This window comes from Schistocerca serialis, chromosome 12 (genome assembly GCF_023864345.2).
Source record: "Schistocerca serialis cubense isolate TAMUIC-IGC-003099 chromosome 12, iqSchSeri2.2, whole genome shotgun sequence".
Lineage (NCBI taxonomy): Eukaryota > Metazoa > Arthropoda > Insecta > Orthoptera > Acrididae > Schistocerca > Schistocerca serialis.
In genome coordinates this window covers 106464829-106492043 of record NC_064649.1, presented here as the reverse complement: position 1 = coordinate 106492043, position 27215 = coordinate 106464829, and the positions used below count along the sequence as shown (strand labels likewise).

General features: G+C 40.8%; 1 protein-coding gene across 2 annotated transcripts in view; it reads right to left on the bottom strand.

The window, feature by feature from the left end:
- Positions 1-27215, bottom strand: part of LOC126428086 (collagen alpha-1(I) chain-like) — a 260714-nt gene that overhangs the window by 99057 nt on the left and 134442 nt on the right. For both annotated transcript variants that reach the window (XM_050089976.1, XM_050089977.1), the window contains 7 exons: positions 25420-25500; positions 18235-18348; positions 12463-12613; positions 9471-9595; positions 6466-6672; positions 5092-5190; positions 3102-3210 (listed from right to left, as the gene is read on the bottom strand). In XM_050089976.1, coding sequence (XP_049945933.1) covers positions 3102-3210; positions 5092-5190; positions 6466-6672; positions 9471-9595; positions 12463-12613; positions 18235-18348; positions 25420-25500 — 886 coding nt within the window. The remainder of the gene's footprint in view (positions 1-3101; positions 3211-5091; positions 5191-6465; positions 6673-9470; positions 9596-12462; positions 12614-18234; positions 18349-25419; positions 25501-27215) is intronic.

Below are 27215 nucleotides of genomic sequence, written 5' to 3'. Positions count from 1 at the left end.
TCAACAATCACACCAGTGACAGCTGACGTGGGCAGCTTTAGAGGGGTTGAAATATCCCTCATGGATCTGTCACTCAGGTGACATCCAATGACTAGCCACTGAGCTCTCCTGGTGGACACATTCCGCTGTTACTGCCCATCTACTGGCAACACAATAGTCCCGTCCCCCTCACCTACTTTTTCACTGGTCAATCTGCCTGCATGATACCTAGTGGTCAATCCTGCACCACGTAGGGATACAGAGGTGTTTTCCATGCCTAGTGTGCGCTCCCCTTATTGTGATAAAGAAAACATGAAATAGAGGAGGTTACAATGTATTCTACAGGACAATATACTGTGTACAGTAACAGAACAGTTCGAAGACATCACTTGTTTGTATTGGCACGAAAACATACGTTGTCATAAAGCAGCATCTGTGAGACAAAGCACTGGACTCATATTCAGGAGGATGATGGTTCAAATCTGTGTCTGGCCATTCGGAATTAGGTATTCTGTGGTTTCTCTAAGTCACTCCAGGCACATGCCAGTCTTTGTGACATTTGACATAGCTAGTGCAATATTAGAACTGAAGCACATGATCAGCAACTTTCAGTAGCATATACCTTTAGAACACCAACGTGTTTCACACTGCCTCGGTTTAAAAACATGTGGATCCAATTTAATGGCACAGCAAAAATATAAAGGTATTTGACTAGTAAGGATAGATGCTGAAGTAATGAATTACAATTTGAATTAAGTGTTTGGCTGCTTGAGACCATCTGGTACCACATTTGTAGCCTGGCTGTCATGTTTTGGCTGAGGTGGTCGCCACTAGGAATCGTCTTTACAGTCTGCAGTTTTGGGCATTGCTCAACAAAATGATAAACAATGGAAAATCCAGGATGGACTGCAGCAATATTATGGAAATGATAGTTGCTACTCACCATATATTGGAGATACTGATTTGCAGATGTGCAGAACAAAAAGACTGTCAGAAAGTGAGCTTTCGGCCAAGAAGTCCTTTGTTGGAAACAGGCAACACACACACACGCACACACCCACCCACCCACACACACACACACACACACACACAGAATGCAAATGCGGCTCTCACACAGATGAGGCAGCAGCCAGAGACTGTGGTCATGTTTGAGAGAGTTGTGTTTGCATGTGTTTGTGTTGTCTATTTCCAATGAAGGACTTGTTGGCCAAAATCTCTCTTTCTGACAGTCTTTTTGTTGCACCCACCTGTGACTCAGTATCTTCACTATATGGTCAATAGCAACTATCCTTTTCATAAAATTGCCATAACAAAATGCATGTTTTCAGTCTTTCTCTTGTATTGCTGTTTAGTCAATGCTTTCAAAAAGGATTACTATAGTGATTGTGAGTATGAAATTGAATTTAGCAGCTCAGAAAGTGAAGATAAATGTGACATTACTTGATTAGAAACTGAAAGTGATGGCAGTTCATCTGTTGGATGACAAGTGCTCACCAGTGGTATGTGATAAATACATCCTCTTGCTCCAGCCAGCTCCTCCCACATTTATGTTCACAGGAAACTATTGTGAATTACGTGGTTAGACTTCATAGGTACACAGAAACTAAAAAATGATTGGAAGTTTCAGGATATTTTAGTCAAACTCCATTGCATGAGTATACTCAAGATTTTATTATTGATGATCTTCAAAATTTTGTAACTCATTATTTTGAGCTTTAAAAGCTGTTTTTACATGTCTATATGTAATGTCTTTCATTATATGATGTTTTTACTTAATGAAGAAGTATAATTTTTTGGAGAATAATTTGAAAAAAGGAAGAAAAGAAAAAGAAATTGTTGAGTTAAGGAATTAAATACAGAACAACTGAAGTCAACCATACTATGTGTTTGAGAGGTCCCCAAACTTTCTTGAATTTGTATGACTTGGAAAACAAACAGTTGTTTCATTGCTGTCCCTGCTTTGAAATTGAAAAATGTATTGCTACCAGTGTCATATTGTTTTAGATGTGGAGCCACGACTGATGTGAGTGGATGCTACACTTTTGAGAAGGGATTAGTGGTGTGTACGTAGGTGCACAAACATTCACAGACTAGGCAAACAATGAAAGAGATAGTGAATGTGTTTAGAGATTGCATTGGCTGCCCTCAAATTATAAAGCATCCTTGCTTGATTGGGAGAAACATACTTTTGTTTCAGGTAGTGTCAAAGACGCACTGTGCACAATAGAAAACATGAGAGAAAACACATGCTGCAATCACTCAGTTGACAGAGCAGTCAGTCTCCAATGAAAGTGATCACAAGAGAGCAACTGAACTTCAAGTATTGTGGACAATAATGTGTGACCACACTACACAAGATCTGAAATTGTAAGGAGTGAGACCAACTTCTGTGAATAACTTATTTGACAACAATGTGGAGCACCAAGTTGCACTGTTGACACAATTTTCATATGCCGTGTCTCATTCAAAAAAGTTACTGTGTAATATATCGTAGTTCACAAAGAAGGAATGTGATTTTCTTGTCTAACAAAACTCTCCATTACGCGCAAGAGTTGAAAGGGAAGGCACCACATGGTATATTACAGGCCAGGAAGTCATCATGATAACTTTTTTGAAATGAAAGGTGAATTAAAATTCTTATTTCGACATGTTGAAAATTAGGTTAACATTTCAGCTCAAAGACAAGAGAATCGTGAATGAAGATTGGTTACAGCAGTACAGAGTGCCAGCACAATTTGCTACTCATGTGAATTCCTTTTTTGAGGCCACTGGATTGGTCATGATTTGGCAATATCTTTCAATTAACTGCTCCTTTCTTCTCCTTTGTTCTCTAACAATTCCTTGAATTTAATTCACTTGCAATAAAGATACTGACCTCTATTTCTTCTTGCAGCTTCATACCTCTGTTCCTGATGAACATTTTTAGCAATTTGTTCTTTCATATACTGGGCATCTAACACATCTCCTCAGTAACTGGGAATGTACAGAAAATATTGGGAGATGATAGAGTATTGGCAGGAGTGTGTGTTGATCGCGCATGTGCACTCTTTCTAACAATCCTATCTTAGGAATATTTCACAATTTGAACAATGCTCAGGTCAAAGAAGCAGTAAGAACAGTACCTCTTGGCCCTTGAAGTCCTTGGCTTCCTTTCGGACCTGGATGTCCTAGGTCTCCTTTGGCACCAGGATTTCCAGGGAACCCAGGCGGTCCGGGTTTTCCAATGGCTCCCTGTCAATAAAAATAAGTATTTTATGTTAATATAAATGCAGGTTGCTGACTGCTAACTATCAAGGCAAACAATTCTCAATGCATACAGTTTCCTTCCTTCCAATTTGAAGTTTGTACCCTACCAAGAATGAGCTCCCTCGAGAAGGACCATTAGCTCAGTTTGATCACTCTTAGGTTGATGCTGAGGCTGTGGCTAATATACAGGGTGAGTCAGGTATGTGTTTAGATGGGTGATTAGAATTACTGATTCCAGACAAAAAACTTTATGTCGACATCTGCCCTTCCTGAATGGTTTCTGAGATAATGTACATTTCTATATGTATTATTCATTGTCATTATTTACAACATACCACCGTAATACAGTCAAAGTTGGGATGAACATTTTGATACAGGATGCTTGTGGTCCATCAAGTCAGAAAACTACCTAAAACTGGCCTACAAAAAGTACCTAAGCTACAACACATGCAAGTCACTCAAGATTTTCAAAATTCCCGCGATCCCTCCGCACAAACTGTTAGTCCTAGACAAAAAATAAATAGCACCTTTACTGTAGCAAATTTAATTTAATTCAATTGTGTACAGAGATGCATTTTTGTTGGACCGTGTGGTTCTCAAGTTATTAAAGAAAAACGTACAAAAGTGATATTTTAAAGGTGTTCTATCTCAGAAAACATTTGCAATAGGGAATATGTCCATATGAAGTTTTTTGTTCAGAATCATTAATACTGTCACATCTCACCCTGTACACTGAGAACACTGACACGCTGTTTTTCAAAGTGACAAACATAGTGGAATAGTAGATGTGGAAATTGATGTATGCTATCACGACAAAATCCGAATGTTTTTGACACATTGTATGAGGGTATGCTGAAAACTAATGCCTCAACTTTTTCAGTGCAAACTCTTAAATCTTTCTAAACAAAATGAACATTATTAACATTCTACATCTTTATTCTCCACGTTGACATATATGCAGCCCTCTGTCACTAAAGGATTCCGAACTGTTGTGTGTAACATGGTAAGAACTATGTTGGGGATGAGAAACAGTGTGCTGTAATTAAGTTTCAAATTTGAAGAGTTAGTCCCCTCATGCAGCACCCTATCCTTCAGTGTGGCAATGACAGACTACAGATAAGTGCTGTGACATCTGCAACAATCCAGCACCTTGAAGGATAGTGATGAAGCGGTGCAAGCAGAGGTCCACATTCAACAGTGAAGATATCAACAATGCAGGTTGGATGTCTGCTGACTGTTAACTGAGTGAAAGCTGCTAATTTTTGGGAATAAGCTGATATTGTTAACCAGAAACGACAGTAAAGAATATATATATTGAACGGCCAGCATCAAAATAGCCAGACTAGTGAACAGGGGCTAGCAAGAGGTATACGAACTTACACCACTTATTGCCCGAACTCCCAAACCGCCTGTTTCTGAGCCAAAAATACACTTTTATGATGGGAAGAGTTACCCCAAAATATAATACAATATGATATAAGCGAATGAAAATAAGCAAAAGAGACTAATTTTCATGTTGAATGATCGCTTACTTCAGATATCATCTGAATAGTAGAAATGGTAGCATTAAGTCTTTGAACAAGATCACGAATGTGGGCTTTCCACGACAGTTTACTAGCTATCTGAACACCTCGAAATCTGAACAGCTCTATTTCACTAATCGTATGCCCAGTCTGTGAAATTAAAATGTCGCATTTTGTTAAATTGTGCACACCTACAATAATGTACCATCTTCAACAGCTAGGTATTTAATACATTCTACACACTTCTATGGTAACCTGATGTGCTAAAATAATTATCTCCAATTAAAAGCACTGTTGCAACTGTACTCTCTATTGTAGATGGGAAGGTGTGTCAGAATCTCACCGGAGGGCCTGGTGGTCCTGAAATTCCATCGATCCCCCTGAGGCCGGGAGGTCCCGGAGGACCCTCTCGCCCTCTCTCGCCTCTCGGTCCGGCTGGACCCTGAAACAGACAGAAAATTATAACTGATTATATTGGAAGACAGCAATGATTAATTTTAATTTACTTTTTCTATTATGCAGTACTAAGTTACGTCTTACACAAAGAAGCATATACGTACGCACATGCATGTGTGTGGGCACTCACACACACACACACACACACACACACACACACACACACACACACATGAAGAATACTGTATGCAATCTGAAGGTTCAAGCTGCAAATTAAGTAACACACTTGCTAATTCTTTCTTTAAATTTTTGCTAGCTGGCAAATTATTTTTTGAGCCTCACTTAATGACAGTTAAGATTTCTGTAAGTGGCATTTCAACTACTGTTACAGTTTTTAACCAGTAAAGATCAAAATAGTTGCTCGAACAGTTCACAGGTGTACTGCCAGTCCACAGTGTCCGACGGGCACAATATTTCGGCGATCAGACATGTCAGCATTGTCAGGTGTGCTGACGAACTGCGCACCTGACGACGGTGACATGTCTGATCGCCAAAATATTGTGCCCGTTGGACACTGTGGACCCGTGGACTGTTTGAGCAAGAAATATGCCGGGAGACACTGAAGAATCACATCAAAATACTTCATTAGGGTACCGCAAATGCTTATGTTTAGCTGACGTGGTGCACCTTTTGTGTCTTTGGGCTGTCCTGTGATTACTGTGAGTCTGAACGCTTTTGCATTATGGAATGAGAATGTGGGTTTAGAGAATGAGTCACGTAGTCACATCAGGGGGGTAGTCAGTGAAGTGCATTCATACAGTAGGGCCAACAAAACAGGACAGATGTGTAATAAAATCATGAGTATTTGGTAAAGTTTGATTTTTGAAAAAGTTTTACATTCCTGATAATATCAATTATATCAAGTGATTTAAGTATTGTGAGATATTGTGGACAAATCGACTTTCTGTTGTATTTAATTAAGATTTTTGTTGAGATGCAGCACTGTAATGACAAAAAATAGATTGTCAAGCAAGTTTAGTAAATTTTCTATGAATGACTTAGAAAATTGGCATCTGGATACTGACCTTCACATTTTATAAGCACGAAGAAAATCTATGAGTGCTAATCTGTAACATCCTCTCATAATAGATGTGCTGTGCTGTTGCATGAGCATCACAGTACCCTTGTCACTTGTACATAAATACTCGATTACTGTGCACCTGCTACCACTACATTAATTAACCATTCGCCCCACCTTCCCCCCCGACTGTAATCTACAGCTGCTCGCCCTAACAGTTTCGTGCCAGCTGGGGCGACTCACCATCGGACCGATGGGTCCCATGGGCCCTGTGGTGCCCTGTGCGCCCTTCTCGCCACTGGGGCCCTGTTCGCCCTTAGCTCCGTCCAGTCCAGGGAAGCCGCGGTGCCCTTTGATGCCCGGGAGGCCCGGCATGCCCGGCAGGCCCCTGGGTCCCGGGGGACCGGCCGATCCGGGTTGTCCCGCCTCTCCGTCGTCACCTTGCTCTCCCTGCAAAATTCCATTTCGTGTACTTCTGGTACAGGTTCCTGTCAATTTAATTAATGTTAATATTTAAACAAATATTACTTCAAAGTACTGTATCCAAATGAAGATGTCTGATAAAGAGAAACTTGTTAATATTGAATATAAATTTAAGTTAGAGTGTACATAACTGGTACATAGCCTCAAAACATTTTTCAAAGAAGACATTTTTTTATGGGCTTTAAAATTTCCAGTTGATCTGGTATTGGCCAATTTCAACTTACTAACTATCATCAAGCAAGTTATAAACATAACAAACACAGATAAAACAAAACATGTAATGTGCATGGAAAAACACCAAATGGTAGTGTTAAATGAAACTCGGATAATGACTAATACGCTGAAATCGACCGAGAGCAAATAAACTGAAAATTGTATGGCTCACAACAGACAATGTTTCCTTTTGATAAAATTTAGGTATTAAGAAGTCTTTTGTGAAGGTATTAGGAGTGTAGCCATTACAGAAGTGATATGTTTAACAATGAACACTTCAGACAAAAAGAGAATAGGAGCTTTTGAAATCTGGTGCTACAGCAGAATGCTGAAAGTAGAAGGGTGGACCCAATAACTAATGAGGGGTTATGGCATAACTAGACTAAAAGATGAGATCAATTGACAGGATATATTCTGAGGCATCAAGGAATCGTAAAGGTTGTAATGGAGGGAAGTGTGTCAGTGTGTGTGTGTGTGTGTGTGTGTGTGTGTGTGTGTGTGTGTGTGTGTGTTTTAGAGTAAGAAAAAGGCTTGAATACAGTAAGCAGTTTCAAATGGATGTAGATTTGCTGTAGTTATTCAGAGAGAAAGAGGCTCATAAAGGACCGACTAGTGAGGAGAACTGAATCAAATCAGTCTTTGGACTGAACACAACAGCAACATCAAAAGCAAAATACAACACACAATATTTTAACTTATGAGACAGAATGGCTTGCCACAAGGTTCACTAGTAATCACAGCCCACATATGATGAGAACAGAGTGAGTGGTAAACATGCATTAAGAAAAATGAAAGACATACTTCAATTAAGAACTAGGAGGCAAAGGAGATGGGGAAACAACCCAGAGATGTGGGAGGGCGAGGGAGGTATATATATAATAGAGGGAAACATTCCACATGGGAAAAATATATCTAAAAACAAAGATGATGTAACTTACCAAAAGAAAGCGTTCACATGTTGATAGACACACAAAATTCAAGCTTTCACAACCAACGGTTGCTTCATCAGGAGATTTCCTGATGAAGCAACTGTTGGTTGTGAAAGCTTGAATTTTGTGTGTGTGTTTGTGCTTGTTTGTGTGTCTATCAACATGCCAAGAAAGAGAGAGAGAGGGAGAGAGAGAGAGGAGAGAGAGAGAGAGAGAGAGAGAGAGAGAGAGAGAGAGAGAGAGAGAGAGAGAGAGAGAGACAGACAGACAGACAGAGGGGGAAGGGGGGAGGAGAAAAATAAAATAAAGAAAATAATTAAATAATGTATGATAAATTATTAATAATAATAATAACAATGAAAAAGGGAAAGATAGGCAGAATTATATGTTAACAAGCGAGAGAAGTCTAGGAGGGTGTCAGGAGGCCTCTTGAGTTCAGGGATACTCATACTGAGTGGGAGGATCACCCCCCCCCCCCCCCTTCCCCCTCCCCTCCCTTTGTGATGTAGCATGTAGCAGGCATTCAGATCCCTTGGCCATTTTTAGCAACTGGACACTGTACAATTTCATCATTATTTGTTGGGTTCCCTCAAGTTCCAACAATTGCCTTTTACAAAATTCTTAAAGAATGTTTAAATTACATGCAGTTGTGCTTGTGCTGGTATCGAAAGTGCATAGTGACATGCACAAAAATTATAAATTTGAATTTTCTTAAGTGGCACTGTAATGAAGGTGATGGCTTTTTTGAGCAAAATTGTCACTGGAAATAAAACATTGAGGTGTTCAGCATGAAAACTATAACTGTCTCATGAAACTGGCAGTTTGACTGTGGATGACAAACAAGATGTCAGATTTTTAGGAAATTGGAATTAAAAAGTTATGCGTGCATTATGATACATCCTAATATTAGTGGAAATTGTGCTGAGAAGTAGATTAAGGAACAAACATTAAAGTAATAATAAAATTGTTTTCAAACATGTGTGTGAGTTTGAGTAACATTAAAAATGTATTTACTTAAAAAAATACATCATAAGACAGACTATATAAAGCATTTTTCTGTGTCAGTCACATGTTCATTGTACTACATTACATTTCAGTGGTTCATATCATCATCTGCAAGTGCAAAATTAGATGATATTCTCGGTATTAGTCGGAGTACAGATCACTTTTCACTCTAGCAGACCAAATGAAGAACAGCTTCCGTTTCACCTTCAGCTGGCGATAAAAATGCTTTTTGGTAACAGCATTGCTAAATTTAAAAACAGAAATTATGTGATTGTGATGTGTACATACAGTTTTCTGTAAAAAATAAATAAAAAAACAACAACAAAAGATGAGACAAAAAGTTTTTTGCTAACCTGCCACTGTAGTGCTCTGCACTAATATCAAGAATGTAAAACCCAATTCTCCACTTGAAAACAATGGTGTGACCCACTGAAATGCACCGTATTACAATAAACAAGTAACTGATGTAGAAAATGGATTTACTTATTTCTTATTGTCAATCAGACTCCTCATAATGCCTTGCTTTATGGACAAAATAATGAAGACTGATTTTATTTCTTAGTACTTCAGCTCTTATGAGCATCCACGAGTGTCTCGACAAAACGAGTGAATACTCACGTCCTTTCCGGGCAGTCCCGGAAGTCCTCTGGGCCCGGGAGTTCCCGGAGGACCCACGGGTCCCGCATCTCCGGGTTCCCCTCGTACACCTTGGAAGCCTTGTGGTCCTGGTGGCCCTGGTGGTCCTGCAAGACACACACCATGATGTACCCACCACATCTGTGTTCATCCAATCTATTCGCTGCCTCAGCTGATGTGTCTCACTATTTTTGTGCTGACTTGTTTTCTTCACTTTTACACTACACTGGTTCACTTCTGCTTCCCGTGCCCCTTCAGACAACATCTCTACATTTCACAGTACATTTCCACTGGTTATAAAATTCTCTTATTACAATCCAGACATTTTTGTTTGGTGCTTGTTAGCATTCATTATATGGCAGTGGGAACAAAGTGGAAGACTCTGTAAAATCCATTTATCCTCCTGTGTTGGAACTGAATGTGTCGGAGAGGATATTTTGTGCGCATTCTACCATGTGTGTTTCTTAATCCGGGCAAATGAGGAAATTTGCTAACTTCAACTTGAAGTAAAGTAAAATAATGAAGCTACCGTATTTACTCCAATCTAAGCCGCACTTTTTTCCGGTTTTTGTAATCCAAAAAACCGCCTGCGACTTAGAATCGAGTGCAAAGTAAGCGGAAGTTCTGAAAAATGTTGGTAGGTGCTGCCACAACTAACTTCTACCATCGAATATATGTAGCACTACACAGGCATGAAACTTCCTGGCAGATTAAAACTGTAGCACTACACAGGCATGAAACTTCCTGGCAGATTAAAACTGTGTACCGGACCGAGACTCGAACTCGAGACCTTTGCCTTTCACAGGCAAGTGCTCTACCGACTGAGCTACCTGAGCACGACTCACGCCCTGTCCTCACAGCTTTAATTCCACCAGTACCTCGTCTCCTACCTTCCAAACTTTACAGAAGCTCTCCTGTGAACCTTGCAGAACTAGCGCTTCTGAAAGAAAGGATATTGCGGAGACACGGCTTAGCCACAGCCTGGGAACATCCCCCAGGAATACGACTTCGTGAAATCCTGCCCTGAAATGAGATCCGTCCTTCATCAAATCCTCCCCACTCCACCAAGAGTGTCTTTCCACCGTCCACCTAACCTTCGTAACCTTTTGGTTTGTCCCTATGAAATCCCCGAACCACCTTCCCTACCCTCTGGCTCCCCTTGCAACCGCCCCCGGTGTAAAACCTGTCCCATGCACCCTCCCGCCACCACCTTCTTCAGTCCTGTAACCCGGAAGGTGTACATGATCAAAGTCAGAGCCACGTGTGACATGTCTGCTTGTGTCTGTATATGTGTGGATGGATATGTGTGTGTGTGTGCGAGTGTATACCCGTCCTTTTTTCCCCCTAAGGTAAGTCTTTCCGCTCCGGGGATTGGAATGACTCCTTACCCTCTCCCTTAAAACCCACATCCTTTCGTCTTTCCCTCTCCTTCCCTCTTTCCTGATGAGGCAACAGTTTGTTGCGAAAGCTTGAATTTTGTATGTATGTTTGTGTTTGTTTGTGTGCCTGTCGACCTGCCAGCACTTTCATTTGGTAAGTCACTACATCTTTGTTTTTAGATATATTTTTCCTACGTGGAATGTTTCCCCCTATTATAAAAACAAAGATGATGTGACTTACCAAACGAAAGTGCTGGCAGGTCGATAGACACACAAACAAACACAAACATACACACAAAATTCAAGCTTTCATTCCATGTGGGAAAAATATATATAAAAAACAAAGATGCTGAACTTACCAAACAAGAAAGTGCTGGTTGATAGACACAATAAAAAACACACACAAATTTCAAGCTTTCACAACCCAAGGTTGCTTTATCAGGAAAGAAGGAAGGAGAGGGAAAGACGGAAGGATGTGGGTTTTAAGGGAGAGAGTAAGGAGTCATTCCAATCCCGGGAGCAGAAAGACTTACCTTAGGGGAGAAAAAGGACAGGTACACACTCGCACACACATATATATCCATCTGCACATATACAGACACAGGCAGACATATGTAAATGCCAAATAGCATTTACACTCACACACACACACATATATCAATCCGCACATATACAGACACAGGCAGACATATGTAAATGCCACCTATGTGTCTGTATATGTGCGGTTGGATATGTGTGTGTGAGTGTGCCTGTGTCTGTATGTGTGCTGATGGATATTGTGTGTGTGTGCGAGTGTATACCTGTCCTTTTTTCCCCCTAAGGTAAGTCCTTCAGCTCCCGGGATTGAAATGACTCCTTACCCTCTCCCTTAAAACCCACATCCTTTCGTCTTTCCCTCTCCTTCCCTCTTTCCTGATGAAGCAACCATTGGTTGTGAAAGCTTGAATTTTGTGTGTATATTTGTTTTGTTTGTGTGTCTATCGACCTGCCAGCGCTTTTGTTTGGTAAGTCTCATCATCTTTGTTTTTAGATATATTTTTCCCACTTGGAATGTTTCCCTCTAATATATATATATATATATATATATATATATAGACACACACACACACACACACACACACACAAAGATGATGTGACTTACCAAAAGAAAGCGCTGGCAGGTCAATAGACACACAAACAAACACAAACATACATACAAAATTCAAGGTTTTGCAACTAACGGTTGCTTCATCAGGAAAGAGGGAAGGAGAGGGAAAAACGAAAGGATGTGGGTTTTAAGGGAGAGGGTGAGGAGTCATTCCAATCCCGGGAGCGGAAAGACTTACCTTAGGGGGAAAAAAGGACAGGTATACACTCGCACACACATCCATATCCAACCGCACATACACAGACACAAGCAGACATTAGACACACACATACACACACACACACACACACACACACACACACATACACACAGAAACACACAATGAAATTATCTGGGCAAATAAATTTTAATGAACCCACTTTGGCTTCACAAGGCAAATAATTGGCTTCACAAGGCAAATAAATGCATAAACAGAGTGCCAACGTGACATTTTGGGTCAGAAACTAACCTGGAGGGCCCCTCGGTCCGACCGGTCCGACTTGCGCGTGAAGGTACTGGTAGGCATCTGGAGACAAGCCGAATCCTAGGCCGCCACCCCCAGTGGGGCCCTTGTCGCCGGAGGCTTGCGAGAGGGCCAGCTGGGTGTAGAACGGCGAGATCTGAAAAGTAAAGCTATTTGAAGGTGGGTTCTTTTAAATCAAGGATAAATATGAAAATGCAAGTGTTGATTTTTCATCTTGAATAATAGCCGCTTTGCTGCTATTGTAAATAATTTATTTAATGAGCAGTTTCATAGCCTAGAAGCCACATTATCAGGTTCTTCTTCTTCTTCTTCTTCATCGTCACCTTGTCCCACGTTACGTAGGGTCGGCATTGCTCTTCTGGATCCTTCTCCTCCATAGTACTCTTCTATCCATTACCTCTTCCTTCTTCAACCCTTTCTCCCTTAGGTCCCCGGATATCTTATCCTTCCACCTCATCTTCGGTCTTCCTCTCCTTATGTCTCCTTCAATCTTTATATCTTCAATTCTGTTTCCGAAATACTCTTCCCCTTTTCTCTGTAAGTGTCTGTACCACCATAGTCTGCTCTCTTGTATCTTTTTCCCCATGGGTCCCACTTTCACAGCTCCTGTAACAAATTGATTTCTAATCCTGTCCTTCCTTGAATGGTTCAGATGGCTCTGAACACTATGGGACTTAACATCTATGGTCATCAGTCCCCTAGAAATTAGAACTACTTAAACCTAACTAACCTAAGAACATCAAACACATCCATGCCCGAGGCAGGATTCGAACCTGCAACCGTAGCGGTCACCCGGTTCCAGACTGAAGCGCCTAGAACCGCACGGCCACACCGTGTCCTTCCTTGTTACCCTACACATCCACCTTAGCATCCTCATTTCCACCACTTCCATCTTCCTTTCCTGGGCTACTGTGATTGGCCATGTCTCTGCCCCATATATCATAGCAGGCCTTACCATCGACTTTCCCTTTCAACCCAATGCTCACCTTCTTGTCACACAACACTCCACTCATTTTCCTCCAGTTGTTCCAACCGCAATTTATTGTGTTGTATCTCACTTTCCAGTCCTCCGTCCCTCTGTATGTACGACCCCTTGTATTTAAATTTGCAGACCGATTTCAGCTCATCATCCTGGATCTTGCAAGACCTTATCTGAACATCCTTCAGTGCTAAATATTCTGACTTTGTCCTGCTAATTTTCATTCCTCTATCTTCTAGTGCCTTCCTCCAATCCTCCAGCTTTTCCTCAAGTCTGTCGATGCTCTGCTCACAAAGAACCATATCTGCAAACATCATACTGCACGGCGCTTCCTTTTTCACATCTTTCACCAGCACATCCATAATCAGGTCAAAATGGTAGGGACTAAGCGCAGACCCTTGATGTAACCCTACTTTTGCTGGAAACTCCTTTGTCACACCCACACTACTTCTCACCTATGTCATTGCTCCTCTGTACATTTCTTTCACTAACCTCACATACTTCTCTGGCGTGCTCTGCTCTCTCATGCTTCTCCATATTTCACCCCTTGGGACTCTGTTATATGCTTTCTCCAAATCAATGAAAGCCATATGTAGATTGGCTTGTAGCTCCCCGTGTCTCTCCACTATCCACCACATTATCAGGCTAAATATGGTGAATCATGACATTAAAGTTGCAACATGGTCAGGACCAAATATTTCTTGTCTATGAATACATGACATAATTAGTGGATTGCCAGGTAAGCAGAAAATATGGATCCACATTTTCTCAAGTGTGCCATGAATCCAAACAGAAGACAGTAAGTTGAATATAACTAATTAACTGTTGGATAAAGGGGCACAATTCATTCAGAGGGCCATAAATATAGCCGACAGCAATGCATGGAGATGCAGGAAATTCTGCTTACCTGACAATCTGTTAACTGCGCCATTTATTAATAGAGAAGGAAAGTTCAGTCTCATCCATGTTGCAACTCTAATGTCATGATTTACAATATTTAACCTGATGAAGAAGCTTCTAGGCTGTGAATCCAGTTGTTAAATAAATTATTTACAAGAGCAGACAAGTGGTTACTATTCAAAGTGTCTTCTTATGGTTGTGGTTGTCCCCCCATACAAAACACTGCGCTGATTTTTCTTTAAATTTAACTGTACATTGCAGTAAATGAAGTGCAAGTTTATGGTTGTAAGGAGTTTATTGGAGATTGCACCTGAAGTAAGTGATAAGTATGATGTAACACAAAGAAACTGCAAGGGATTCAGTATGTAATGTGGAAAAGACTGTTTCTTGCGCAACTAAAGCTGATGCAGATGTATGGTTCAGACATAAACATTTCCTTTGATTGTGCATCCACTGGACTGTGACACATTCAAGCTTCTACGATAGTGTGAGGAGGGATGTCTCACCCTCCTTGCATTTGGTAGCTCACAGGGAGTTGCAACTTGCAATTTTAAAGTTTTCCTAGGATGGAAATGTTAATGCTTTCGAGACCTGTCACTGTTCACTGCCACAGTTCAGGAAATGATGTGTTTTACTCAGCTCTGCATGAATCACTGATGTAAGGAGTTCAAAACAGAATGAAAGCACATCTCAAAATCATGCTCTACTTGCAACACATCTGCAATGGCACCGCTGGGCAGAATGTTGATGTTCCTGAGCTTTTTTGACATGGTCAGCAGATAGGCACTTAACTGAACTCAAACATCTCTCACAAACTTCAAATTGATTACAAAATTGAGGATGAGTGGAGTTCTAGAAATTGCCATCTCATCAGGTTTTGAAGTTGCCAGTGAAGATCAGAAAACTACATTAGTTGCAAATTCTTGCACGAGTTTATTACCCGTGTGAATCCGTAGTAGCTTCAGACATGGAGACTCATCCTAAGATTTCTACTTCTGTTACCCGTAAGTCTTTTTAAGCATTTGCTGTACCTGGGTGATCTGTTTCACCATTCTCCTAACTGTGTATGGTATGGGTTTGTGTGATCCCTTTATCAGGATATTTGTGTCACCAGCAAACATCACAATCTTTCATGAGTTCATCAATCTCTCTGGTTAGTCTGTTACATAAGTCAAGAATCCAGTGGACACTGTATTTTGTGTAGGTGGTTACTAATAGCTTTGAGGAACTGGGAAAGTTCCCTGTTCTTATTCTTTATCAAGCAAATAATTTCAGTTAAGTTATATGAGAATAATTAGCTCAGATTAATAAATAAACTACTTTTCGCTCATCTGGATAGGTGAGCATGTTAATGTGTGCCACTTCCAGCATCTGGGAAGGTGTGCCGGTACCGGATCTAATCTGTCTGCTGGATTAACAATGTCAGTCAGTGTGCCTGCCAGCCTTTATGTGTTTTGAGGTGCCCTCCCACATTCAACTAGGAAAATACTGAGCTAATTTTCATATCCCGTCTCGTATTCATGACATGCAAGCATTTAGAAAATATCTCCTGCTTGGATACGGTCTTTACTCTGGATGCAGGCAGGTGGGGTACATGAATTCCATATTGGATTGGAGGTGTGGTGTCAGAAAGAGTACCCGGTCACCCACTCTCACTGACATTGCTTCAACCCAATAACAATGATGACCTCTTGGTCAAGTGAGATAAATCAAGGATGATGATGATGGTGGTGAAAAAGAATACATAAACTTCTTTTACAAAATACGAACCAGTATATGGTACATAAAAACACAGAACATAGTAGAATTATGAATATGCTATGTGATTTTCAGATCTACTACTATAGTGTTACTTATTCTGCATGCTCATGAAGTAAGCACCATTAATAGCAGATTTGCAGACCACACAATATGTGGGTAATTCCATCAGGTATTATATTTATATCATGGATTGGATGATATTTTGTAAAAGAAATTTATGTATGAGGCTCAGCTAAGAACTCGTTCTGTCACCTGAAGGTGGTCCTAAACTAACTGATATTGGTTCTTTAATGAACAAGTGAAGGTGTGTAGACATACAATGAAGTTTCTGATAGGCTGAAGAGTTACTGTTTTTTAGTTAATATAGTGAAATTTATGATCTATCTAACAGAAGGGGAAGGGAGCGGGGCAGGGGAGGGCGGTCGGGCGGGGGGGGGGGGGGAATGTTAAAAAATCACTGGTTTGAATCTTGCTAGATGCAATTTCGTTTGTACTTTTATTTTATTTCCATAGTTATTAATGAGCACAAACATTATTTAATATATACTGACTCATAATTTTTAAATAAAAGTAATATGTTTTTATTTTCAGTTACTTATCACATGAACCTGCCAGTATTCACACTTTTTCTAAAATTTAGCGTAACAATGAGAAATTTCAAACAGAAAATAATTTTTTTTTTAAATTTCTACAGACAGAATAGTATTAATGATGTACATAATGCTTTTATTTTAACAAGAAGGCATTTCGTAAGTCTGTATTAAACTTTAATTTATTTTCAAAAGATCTGTAATCTATACAAATAAAAATCAATTGTCACATGTATCAAATATCATCAATTATGAATGGGACGGCAGATTTTTATTTATTTATTTATTTTATTTTTTATTTATTTATTTATTTATTTTTTGTAATTGGCAGGACAAGTTCTGCATGAAAAATTTTTTTTTGAAAATCCACTGGAAAAATCAGAAATTAAAATCAATTGTGAAAGATCATTGCTAGAGAATGGCTTGATTGATTTGGTTGTCTTTCTCCATTAGTAATTGTGGATGGTAAACATATTTTTAGTATGAAAAAGGAAATAAAAATTGTATTAATTTTGACAGTTCTGCTGTCATGTATGTCCATAACAAAAAAAATGAGTTTAACAGTTAATGCAATATACAAAAGGGGAAACACTGTTACCAAAAACCTTGAAAAGTTCTTGAAGGTTTTACTACAAATTGTTACATGACACTCTAATGAACATTCAGATGAACATAGGCTACAAATTTTTGAGATATGTAATATATATATAGGAGGAAGTGTTGGTACCACATATCACAAAAAATTCTTGACAGATTTACTTCAGATTTTTACACGATACTCTACCGAACATTCAGACGGAAATGGACACAGAGAGGGTGGAGGTGGTTACGCATAGAGAGATGTGGGAAGGAGGAGATGTGTGGAGAGAGGGTGGGAACGAGAAAATGGACATAGAGAGTGGGGACAAGGAATTTATAATGTATATGCAGTTCCTATGCATATTTAACATTTGCGAAGCATTGCAGGTTTGCTAGTTAATAACAAAAACATATTTTCATTAAGAATTATGATTCAATATTTCTTAATTAATCTCTCCATTCAATAATAGGTATGTAATTTAATTAAAACATTGCATCTAGCAAGTTCAAATTAGTGACTTTACAATAATAAAGTTTTCAGCTAGGTGCTCAGATACCAACAACTAGGATATAAATCCACAAATGGTTGGCAATTAATAATTTATGGAAACTTTCTAATTTTCAAAGTTGATTTTTTTTTCTTTTTTTAGTTTTTCTGAAAATAGCTGCTCTTACTTAAGGAAACTGGTGTCTGGGCATTGACTTTCAGATAAGTACAAATAAAATTGGAGAGGGCCACCTCGAAACAAGCTCTTGATCTGTGACGAGCAAAAACTCGCCCACTGGCCAGCTGAGTAACAGACTGGTGGGAAAACAGAGCAGGGATATTAATCATAAAAGTTTGTAACAGTGGATATATGAGCATTACAAGCTTCTGTCAACTTCCAAGGACTCAAATGACTATTCTACAACCTAGAGCAGCAGCAGCAGCAGATGGGATGTACTCACATCTGGAGCGGGTCCCGGCGGACCGGGCAGTCCTGGGATTCCCGGCTGTCCCGGTGGTCCGGGATATCCTGCCTCTCCTGGTCTTCCTGGCTCTCCTGGTCGTCCGCTCTCTCCCTACAAATCAGGAAATTGTGCACAGTGTAGCAACCTGTCTGCAGTAAGCATCAGTAGTAATAAATGTGTAGCTCTAACATGTAAATAACAACTCTCTACTGAAACACTCTTCCAGCACGTAAAGGCCATTAGTTTCTATTTATTTGTGTGTGAAAATAAATTATTTACTTCCCCTGATACAGGTTACCAACATATAGCCAGAGTAACTGTGTGGTAGGGTTCCTGGAAACCAAGAATGATACTTAAATTCTATCATACTCTACTGGCCATTAAAATTGCTACACCATGTAGATGACGTGCTACAGACACGAAATTTAACCGACAGAAAGAAGATACTGTGATATGTAAATGATTAGCTTTTCAGAGTATTCACACAAGGTTGGTGCCGGTGGTGACACCTACAACGTGCTGACATGAGGAAAGTTTCCAACCCATTTCTCATACACAAACAGCAGTTGACCGGTGTTGCCTGGTGAAACCTTGTTGTGATGCCTCATGTAAGGAGGAGAAATCGTACCATCACGTTTCCAACTTTGATAAAGGTCGCATTGCAGCCTATCGCGATTGCGGTTTATCGTATCGCAACATTGCTGCTCGCATTGGTCGAGATCCAATGACTGTTAGCAGAATAAGGAATTGGTGGGTTCAGGAGGGTAATACGAAACGCCGTGCTGTATCCCAACGACCTCGTATCACTAGCAGTCGAGATGACAGGCATCTTATCCGCACGGCTGTAATGGATCGTGCAGCCATGTCTTGATCCCTGAGTCAACAGATGGGGATGTTTGCGAGACAACAACCATCTGCACGAACAGTTTGACAATGTTTGCAGCAGCATGGACAATCAGCTCAGAGACCGTGGCTGTGGTTACCCTTGACGCTGCATCACAGACAGGAGCCTCTGCGATGCTGTACTCGACGACGAACCTGGGTGCACGAATGGCAAAACTTCATTTTTTCAGATGAATCCAGGTTCTGTTTACAGCATCATGATGGTCGCATCCATGTTTGGTGACATCACGGTGAACGCACATTGGAAGTGTGTATTCGTCATCACCTGGCGTGATGGTATGGGGTGCCATTGGTTACACGTCTCGGTCACCTCTTGTTCGCATTGACGGCACTTTGAACAGTGGACATTACATTTCAGATGTGTTACAAACCGTGGCTCTACCCTTCATTTGATCCCTGCAAAACCCAACATTTCAGCAGGATAATGCACGACCGCACATTGCAGGTCCTGTACAGGCCTTTCTGGATACAGAAAATGTTCGACTGCTGCCCTGGCCAGCACATTTTCCACATCTCTCACCAATCGAAAACGTCTGGTCAATGGTGGCCGAGCAACTGGCTCGTCACAATACACCAGTCACTACTCTTCTTGAACTTGGTATTGTGTTGAAACCGCATGGGCAGCTGTACCTGTACACGCCATCCAAGCTCCGTTTGACTCAATGCCCAGGCGTATCACGGCCATTATTACGACCACAGGTGGTTGTTCTGGGTACTGATTTCTCAGGATCTATGCACCCAAATTGCGTGAAAATGTAATCGCATGTCAGTTCTAGTATAACATATTTGTCCAATGAATACTGGTTTATCATCTGCATTTCTTCTTGGTATAGCAATTTTAATGGCCAGTAGTGTATTATGACTGAACCTTTACTATTCTTTGGATGCGAGTATGGACTTGGAGAAAACTATTACAGAGAACTGAAATGGCAGAAATGAGAATTTTATGACCTTTGGTATGATACAGACTAGAAGATCATAGGATGGACAGTGAGATTAGTGAGGAGCTCCATTTTCTAGGAATAGTAGCAACTACGTTTGGATCAAAGTGAGATACCAAAGAAAGCACATGACTATAGAGCAAAGGGTAGAAAAAGGATAAAATGACCGTGAAGATGATGGTGCATTCAGCTTTGAATAGTTCGGTTTTGTAACAAGCTTAGACTTCTAACCCAAAAATATACATGATGACGACAACTTTCTATTTACTTGCAACCACAATCCTGCTGTATTTTATGAACGACAACCTTCCCTGCCAGCTTTGTTATTAAGTTTATTTATTTATGATCATGATTCCTGCTATGCCATTCTTAATTAATACACTCCTGGAAATTGAAATAAGAACACCGTGAATTCATTGTCCCCGGAAGGGGAAACTTTATTGACACATTCCTGGGGTCAGATACATCACATGATCACACTGACAGAACCACAGGCACATAGACACAGGCAACAGAGCATGCACAATGTCGGCACTAGTACAGTGTATATCCACCTTTCGCAGCAATGCAGGCTGCTATTCTCCCATGGGGACGATCGTAGAGATGCTGGATGTAGTCCTGTGGAACGGCTTGCCATGCCATTTCCACCTGGCGCCTCAGTTGGACCAGCGTTCGTGCTGGACGTGCAGACCGCGTGAGACGACGCTTCATCCAGTCCCAAACGTGCTCAATGGGGGACAGATCCGGAGATCTTGCTGGCCAGGGTAGTTGACTTACACCTTCTAGAGCACGTTGGGTGGCACGGGATACATGCGGACGTGCATTGTCCTGTTGGAACAGCAAGTTCCCTTGCTGGTCTAGGAATGGTAGAACGATGGGTTCGATGATGGTTTGGATGTACCGTGCACTATTCAGTGTCCCCTCGACGATCACCAGTGATGTACGGCCAGTGTAGGAGATCGCTCCCCACACCATGATGCCGGGTGTTGGCCCTGTGTGCCTCGGTCGTATGCAGTCCTGATTGTGGCGCTCACCTGCACGGCGCCAAACACGCATACGACCATCATTGGCACCAAGGCAGAAGCGAGTCTCATCGCTGAAGACGACACGTCTCCATTCGTCCCTCCATTCACGCCTGTCGCGACACCACTGGAGGCGGGCTGCACGATGTTGGGGCGTGAACGGAAGATGGCCTAACGGTGTGCAGGACCGTAGCCCAGCTTCATGGAGACGGTTGCGAATGGTCCTCGCCGATACCCCAAGAGCAACAGTGTCCCTAATTTGCTGGGAAGTGGCGGTGTGGTCCCCTACGGCACTGTGTAGGATCCTACGGTCTTGGCGTGCATCCGTGCGTCGCTGCGGTCCGGTCCCAGGTCGAGGGGCACGTGCACCTTCCGCCGACCACTGGCGACAACATCGATGTACTGTGGAGACCTCACGCCCCACGTGTTGAGCAATTCGGCGGTACGTCCACCCGGCCTCCCGCATGCCCACTATACGCCCTCGCTCAAAGTCCGTCAACTGCACATACGGTTCACGTCGACGCTGTCGCGGCATGCTACCAGTGTTAAAGACTGCGATGGAGCTCCGTATACCACGGCAAACTGGCTGACACTGACGGCGGCGGTGCACAAATGCTGCACAGCTAGCGCCATTCGACGGCCAACACCGCGGTTCCTGGTGTGTCCGCTGTGCCGTGCGTGTGATCATTGCTTGTACAGCCCTCTCGCAGTGTCCGGAGCAAGTATGGTGGGTCTGACACACCGGTGTCAATGTGTTCTTTTTTCCATTTCCAGGAGTGTATTTCAGTATGAAGTGCAACAATGCATTTTCTCTCATCTTGAAAGAACATCATCCTTGTCTCATTCACATTTAGATCTTAGATGTCATATGCATGTCACAACTACTGCATGACAAGTGATAAATAAAAACGTAGTCCCGAAAAGAGTTGGACAAGAATTACAATATGAAATATCACATACTTTTATATGCATGATGTGGAATCTTATTTTATTATGCATATGACATGGAATATGTAAACACATAGGGAAGACATCCTATTAATAGAAATGAATGCGCATTGATGCACTTTATAGTGAGCTATGAACTGACATTGATACCATAGCCAAATTTGAGTCTGTAAAGAGATGAATTTACTAACAGGCAGGTGCAACTTGTCTTTTCCGCCATGCACCATAGAGTGGATTGTGAACCATTCATGTAGATGCAGATGTAGAAAAATGGTCAGTTACTGAAAATTTAACACAGGCAGATAACTGTAATTTTCTTTGAGGGGTTATTATAAAAGGAGTATGGTTTCGAGGAATTGTCACCTACCATTTGGAAGTTGAATTGAAGAGATATTACACTGCACTTTATTCAATTTTCATTCTCTTTTTTATATCTTTTCTTGCCGCTCCAGATCTAGGAAATGGGGTAGATTTTGGAAAAGACTTCCAGTGAAACCTGGCAGAAAATCCATAGAGATTCTGGTCGTATGTACAGCACGCTAGTGTCAGCACACAATCAGTGCCTTCTCTGTGTGATAACAATGGAAATGCTGTCAATGACAGTGCTGCTAAAGCAGAGTTACTAAACACAGCCTTCTGAACTTCCTTCACCAAAGTAAATATTCCAGAATTCAAATCAAGAACAGCTGCCAGCTTGAATAAATTAGAAGTTGATATCCTTGGAGTAGTGAAACAACTTAAATTTTTTAATGAAAGTATGTCTTCCAGTCGAGACTGTATACCAATCAGGTTTCTTTCACAATATGCTGATGCAATAGCTCTATACTTAACAAGCATATACAACTGCTTGCTCAATCAAAAATTTGTACCAAAGGCTGGAAAGCTGCTCAGGTCAAACCAGGGGGAGTAACCCACTACATTACAGGCCCACATCATTAATGTTGATATGTGGCAGGATTCTGGAGCATATATTGCGTTTGAACATTATGAAATATCTCAAAGAAAATGGTCTATTGACACACAATCAACATAGATTTAGAAAACATCGCTCTTGTGATGTGAAATGAAATGTCATGTGGCTACGGCCTCCCATCAGGTTGATTTGTCGCCTGGTGCAAGTCTTTTGAGTTGATGCCACTTAAGCAACTTGTGTGTTGATGAGGATGATATGATGATGATGATAAAGACAACACAACACCTAGTCCCTGAGCGGAGAAAATTTCCAACCCAGCCGGGAATCAAATCTGGACCCCTTTGCATGGTATTCTGTCATGCTGACCACTCAACTATCGAGGCAGACTGTTCTTGTGAAACACAACTAGCTCTTTACTCACATGAACTGTTGAGTGCTATTGACAAGGGATTTAAAATTGATTCCATATTTCTAGATTTCCAGAAGGCTTTTGGCACTGTACAACACAAGCGGCTTGTAGTGAAAGTGCATGCATATGGAATACCATCTCAGTTATGTGACTGGATTCATTATTTCTGGTCAGAGAGGTCACTGTTCATAGAGCGGAAAGTCATCAGATAACACAGGAGGGATTTCAGACATTTCCCAAGTTTTATCGACCCTCTGCTGTTCCTTACCAACATAAACGATTTAGGAGACAATCTGAGCAGCCATCTTATGTTGTTTTCAGATGCTGCTGCCATTTACTGTCAAGTAAATTCATCAGAAGATCAAAACAAATTGCAAAACGTTTTACAAAAAGATATCGGTATGGTGCAAAAACTGGCAATTGACCTTAAATAATCAAAAGTATGAAGTCATCTACATAAGTGCTAAAAGGAATCCGTTAAACTTTGGTTACATGATAGATCAGTCGCATCTAAAGGCCATAAATTCAACTAAATATCTAGGAATTACAATTATGAACAATTTAAATTGGAAGGAACACACATAAATTGTTATGGGGAAAGCGAACCAAAGCTGTGTTTTATTGGCAGAACACTTAGAAGATGCAACAGATTTACAAGAGAGACTGCCCGCACAAAACTTGTCCCTGCTCTTTTAGATTACTGCTGCACGGTCTGGCATCCTTACCATATAGGATTAACAGAGTGCGTAGAGAAAGTTCAAAGAAGAGCAGCACGTTCTGCATTATCGAGAAATACGGGAGAGAGTGCCATTGACATGATACAGGATTTGGGGTGGACATCATTAACGCAAAGGCATTTTTCATTGTGGTGGGATCTTCGCATGAAATTTTAACTACCAAATTTCTCCTCTGAATGCAAAAACATTTTGTTGATGCCAACCTACATCATCATAATAAAATAAGGAAAACAGAGCTCGCACAGAAAGATATATGTGTTCGTTTTTCCCATGCGCTATTTGAGATTGGAATACCAGAGCATTATTGTGTAGGTGATTCAAAGAAAAGAAATTCCCAACTTTTGCTGCATTGAGGCATTGGAATAACCCAGTGGCAACAGATGAAAATTTGTATTTGAGTGGTCGCCTTAAGCACTTTGTCTCTCCGAGCGTGTCTCCCTTGTGACCGAAGTCTCCACATGCCAGACACTGCAGAGTAGTGTCCCCTGTCCATTATTCCTGTCCACTCGCAGACCTACTGTATTCCCACAAGAGGTCAGACATTATAGTGCATTTGCACAGAAAGATCAATGTCTGAAATAACAGACACCATACTTATATATACACCTGACAGCATACCGATCTTTCATTGCAGATGCACAATAATTTCTGACCTCTTGTGGGAATACAGTAGAAGTGTGAGTGAAGAGGAAAAGCTGCTACTCTGTAGTATGTGACATATGGAGATTTGGGGCAGAAGAGAGATGTGCTCGGATAGCCGAAGCAGTTATGGCAATCACTCTCATAAAGTGGGAAATCTGGTGTCGAATTCCAATACAGTACAAATTTTCCTCTGTCCACTGAGTTATTTCAATGCCCCAATGCAGCAAAAGTCAGAAATTTCTTTTGTCAGTACCATCAGTAGTGAAATAATAGCCCTCAGGCAAAGCCTTCTTCGGAAACAAAGCAAGCACATCTTACTTTAGTGTGTGTGTGTGTGTGTGTGTGTGTGTGTGTGTGTGTGTGTTTCTGAAGAAGGCTTTGGCCAAAACCAGATATTGATACATTGTTATTGTGAAAACTGTGATTTCTCGATAACTTGCGATTTGTAACAGATATTCAATGTCGCGGCCACCCCTGGAGTTCACAGGTAAGAGTGGCCATATGTGTGTGAGATGTTCATGTGTGAATGTGTTTGTGTTTCTCTGTCTGGCGAAGGTCTTTGTCCTGTAGTTAAAAATCGAACAGACCACTGTTTGAACATCTCCTCTGCACAGTGAATTGCAATCTATTCTAATCTGTACTGTTATTGCAATCTAGTAAGACTTACCCTAGGTCCAGGGATAGGAACTGTTTCCACATTGGTCTGTGGCAAACTGGGTCTTTCTCCATATGGCCTTCCACCTCCAGTCTGCAAAAGAAATGGTTTCATTACTGTAGAACTAGACTGTTACAAAATGACAACTGAAAGAAAGTTATGTTTAACAGACACAAACTGCCAATAAAACATTTATTTTTGTTAAATCTGAAAATAAGCTTTCCTCTCTGCTCCTCTCCTCAAATGAATAAATCAAGCACTTCCATTCCCTTTACATGCCAAGCTCCCGTTGTAAGGCAATACACATTATAATACCAAAATCCTGCTACATTTTTAAAAATCTTGTCCTATAAAAATGGCGATGTGCACAAGGTGCTTTTCAATTTTAAATGTTTTACGAGGGCTATCCACAAAGTACATTACGTTTTGGAATTAAAAATAAATAAAGTAATGGAAATTTTTTTTATTACATACAGATGAAAGCCACACTTAAATACTACTTTTCTACATTGTTGCCATTTAAATTAAGTCACTTATCGTAGCGATGGACGAGCTTGGAAATTCCTTCGTCGTAAAATTCGGCCGCCTGCGCCTTCAACCACGTGGTTACCTCTTCTTTTGGGACAGAAAAGGTGTGATTTTTGTGGATTTCCTGGAAAGAGGCACTACAATAAACTCTCAAAGGTATTGCCAAACTCTGCACAACCTCAGAAGAGCAATACAAAACAAGCGCAGGGGAAAGTTGGGCTCAAAGATCTTGCTGATTCACGACAACGCCCAGGCCCATACGGCAAATGCCACTCGTGAAGTTCTCGAATCTTTTAAGTGGGAGTTGTTTCCTCATCTGCCATACAGTCCTGACCTGGCACTGAGCGACTTCCACTTATTCCCAGCAATGAAGCGTTTTGATGACGACACACAGCTTCAAGAAGAGGTAACCACATGGTTGAAGGCACAGGCGGCCGAATTTTACGACAAAGGAATTTCCGAGCTCGTCCATCGCTATAAGTGCCTTAATTTAAATGGTAACTATGTAGAAAAGCAGTATTTAAGTGTGGCTTTCATCTGTATATAATAAACAAAATTTCCAATACTTTATTTATTTTTAACTCCAAAACGTAATGTACTTTGTGGATAGCCCTCATATTTACAACAAACCTTTATACAATGTGTTACATTTTATCCATGTAGCAACTTGGCATGATATACAACTCAAAATGAACACATTTTATAATGCACATGTTTTTATATAACAAACATTTACGTTAATGTACAGTTTGATTTCCATTTATTGTAATGCCATACTCAAACTTTTATTTCATATATTAGATGATAACTCATGATACGGAATATATTCCATGCAAAGACACTATGTTACAGACCTGAAGACAACAAAGTCTGTCAAAACAAATTGTTTGTAATTAAAGAAATGTTTTTGTGACCTTAGCTTTTTTTTCCATTGTATTTGGTTGTAGTGGACACACTGAGCTACCGTGCCGACATCTTTAGAAAATTTTTACCGAGTCAAACAGATCACTGATTCTAATTTCTCAGCATGAGGAAACTGAACTGAAGTTATTTGCATTCATGTACTGATTGGGGAATGTGGATTGGCTTCCTGAATGCCAAATGTCTGACTCATCTGTCTTCCTACCACTCGACTAACACATCAGAAAAATGTAGCTCACCTTCCACCTCCATCTCAACAATTAATTATAATGGTGGGGTGAAACCATTTGTGTACTAGAACTAATCATCACATTACAAGCCTACAGCACATTTTCAAACAAGAGCAAATAATTCACAAC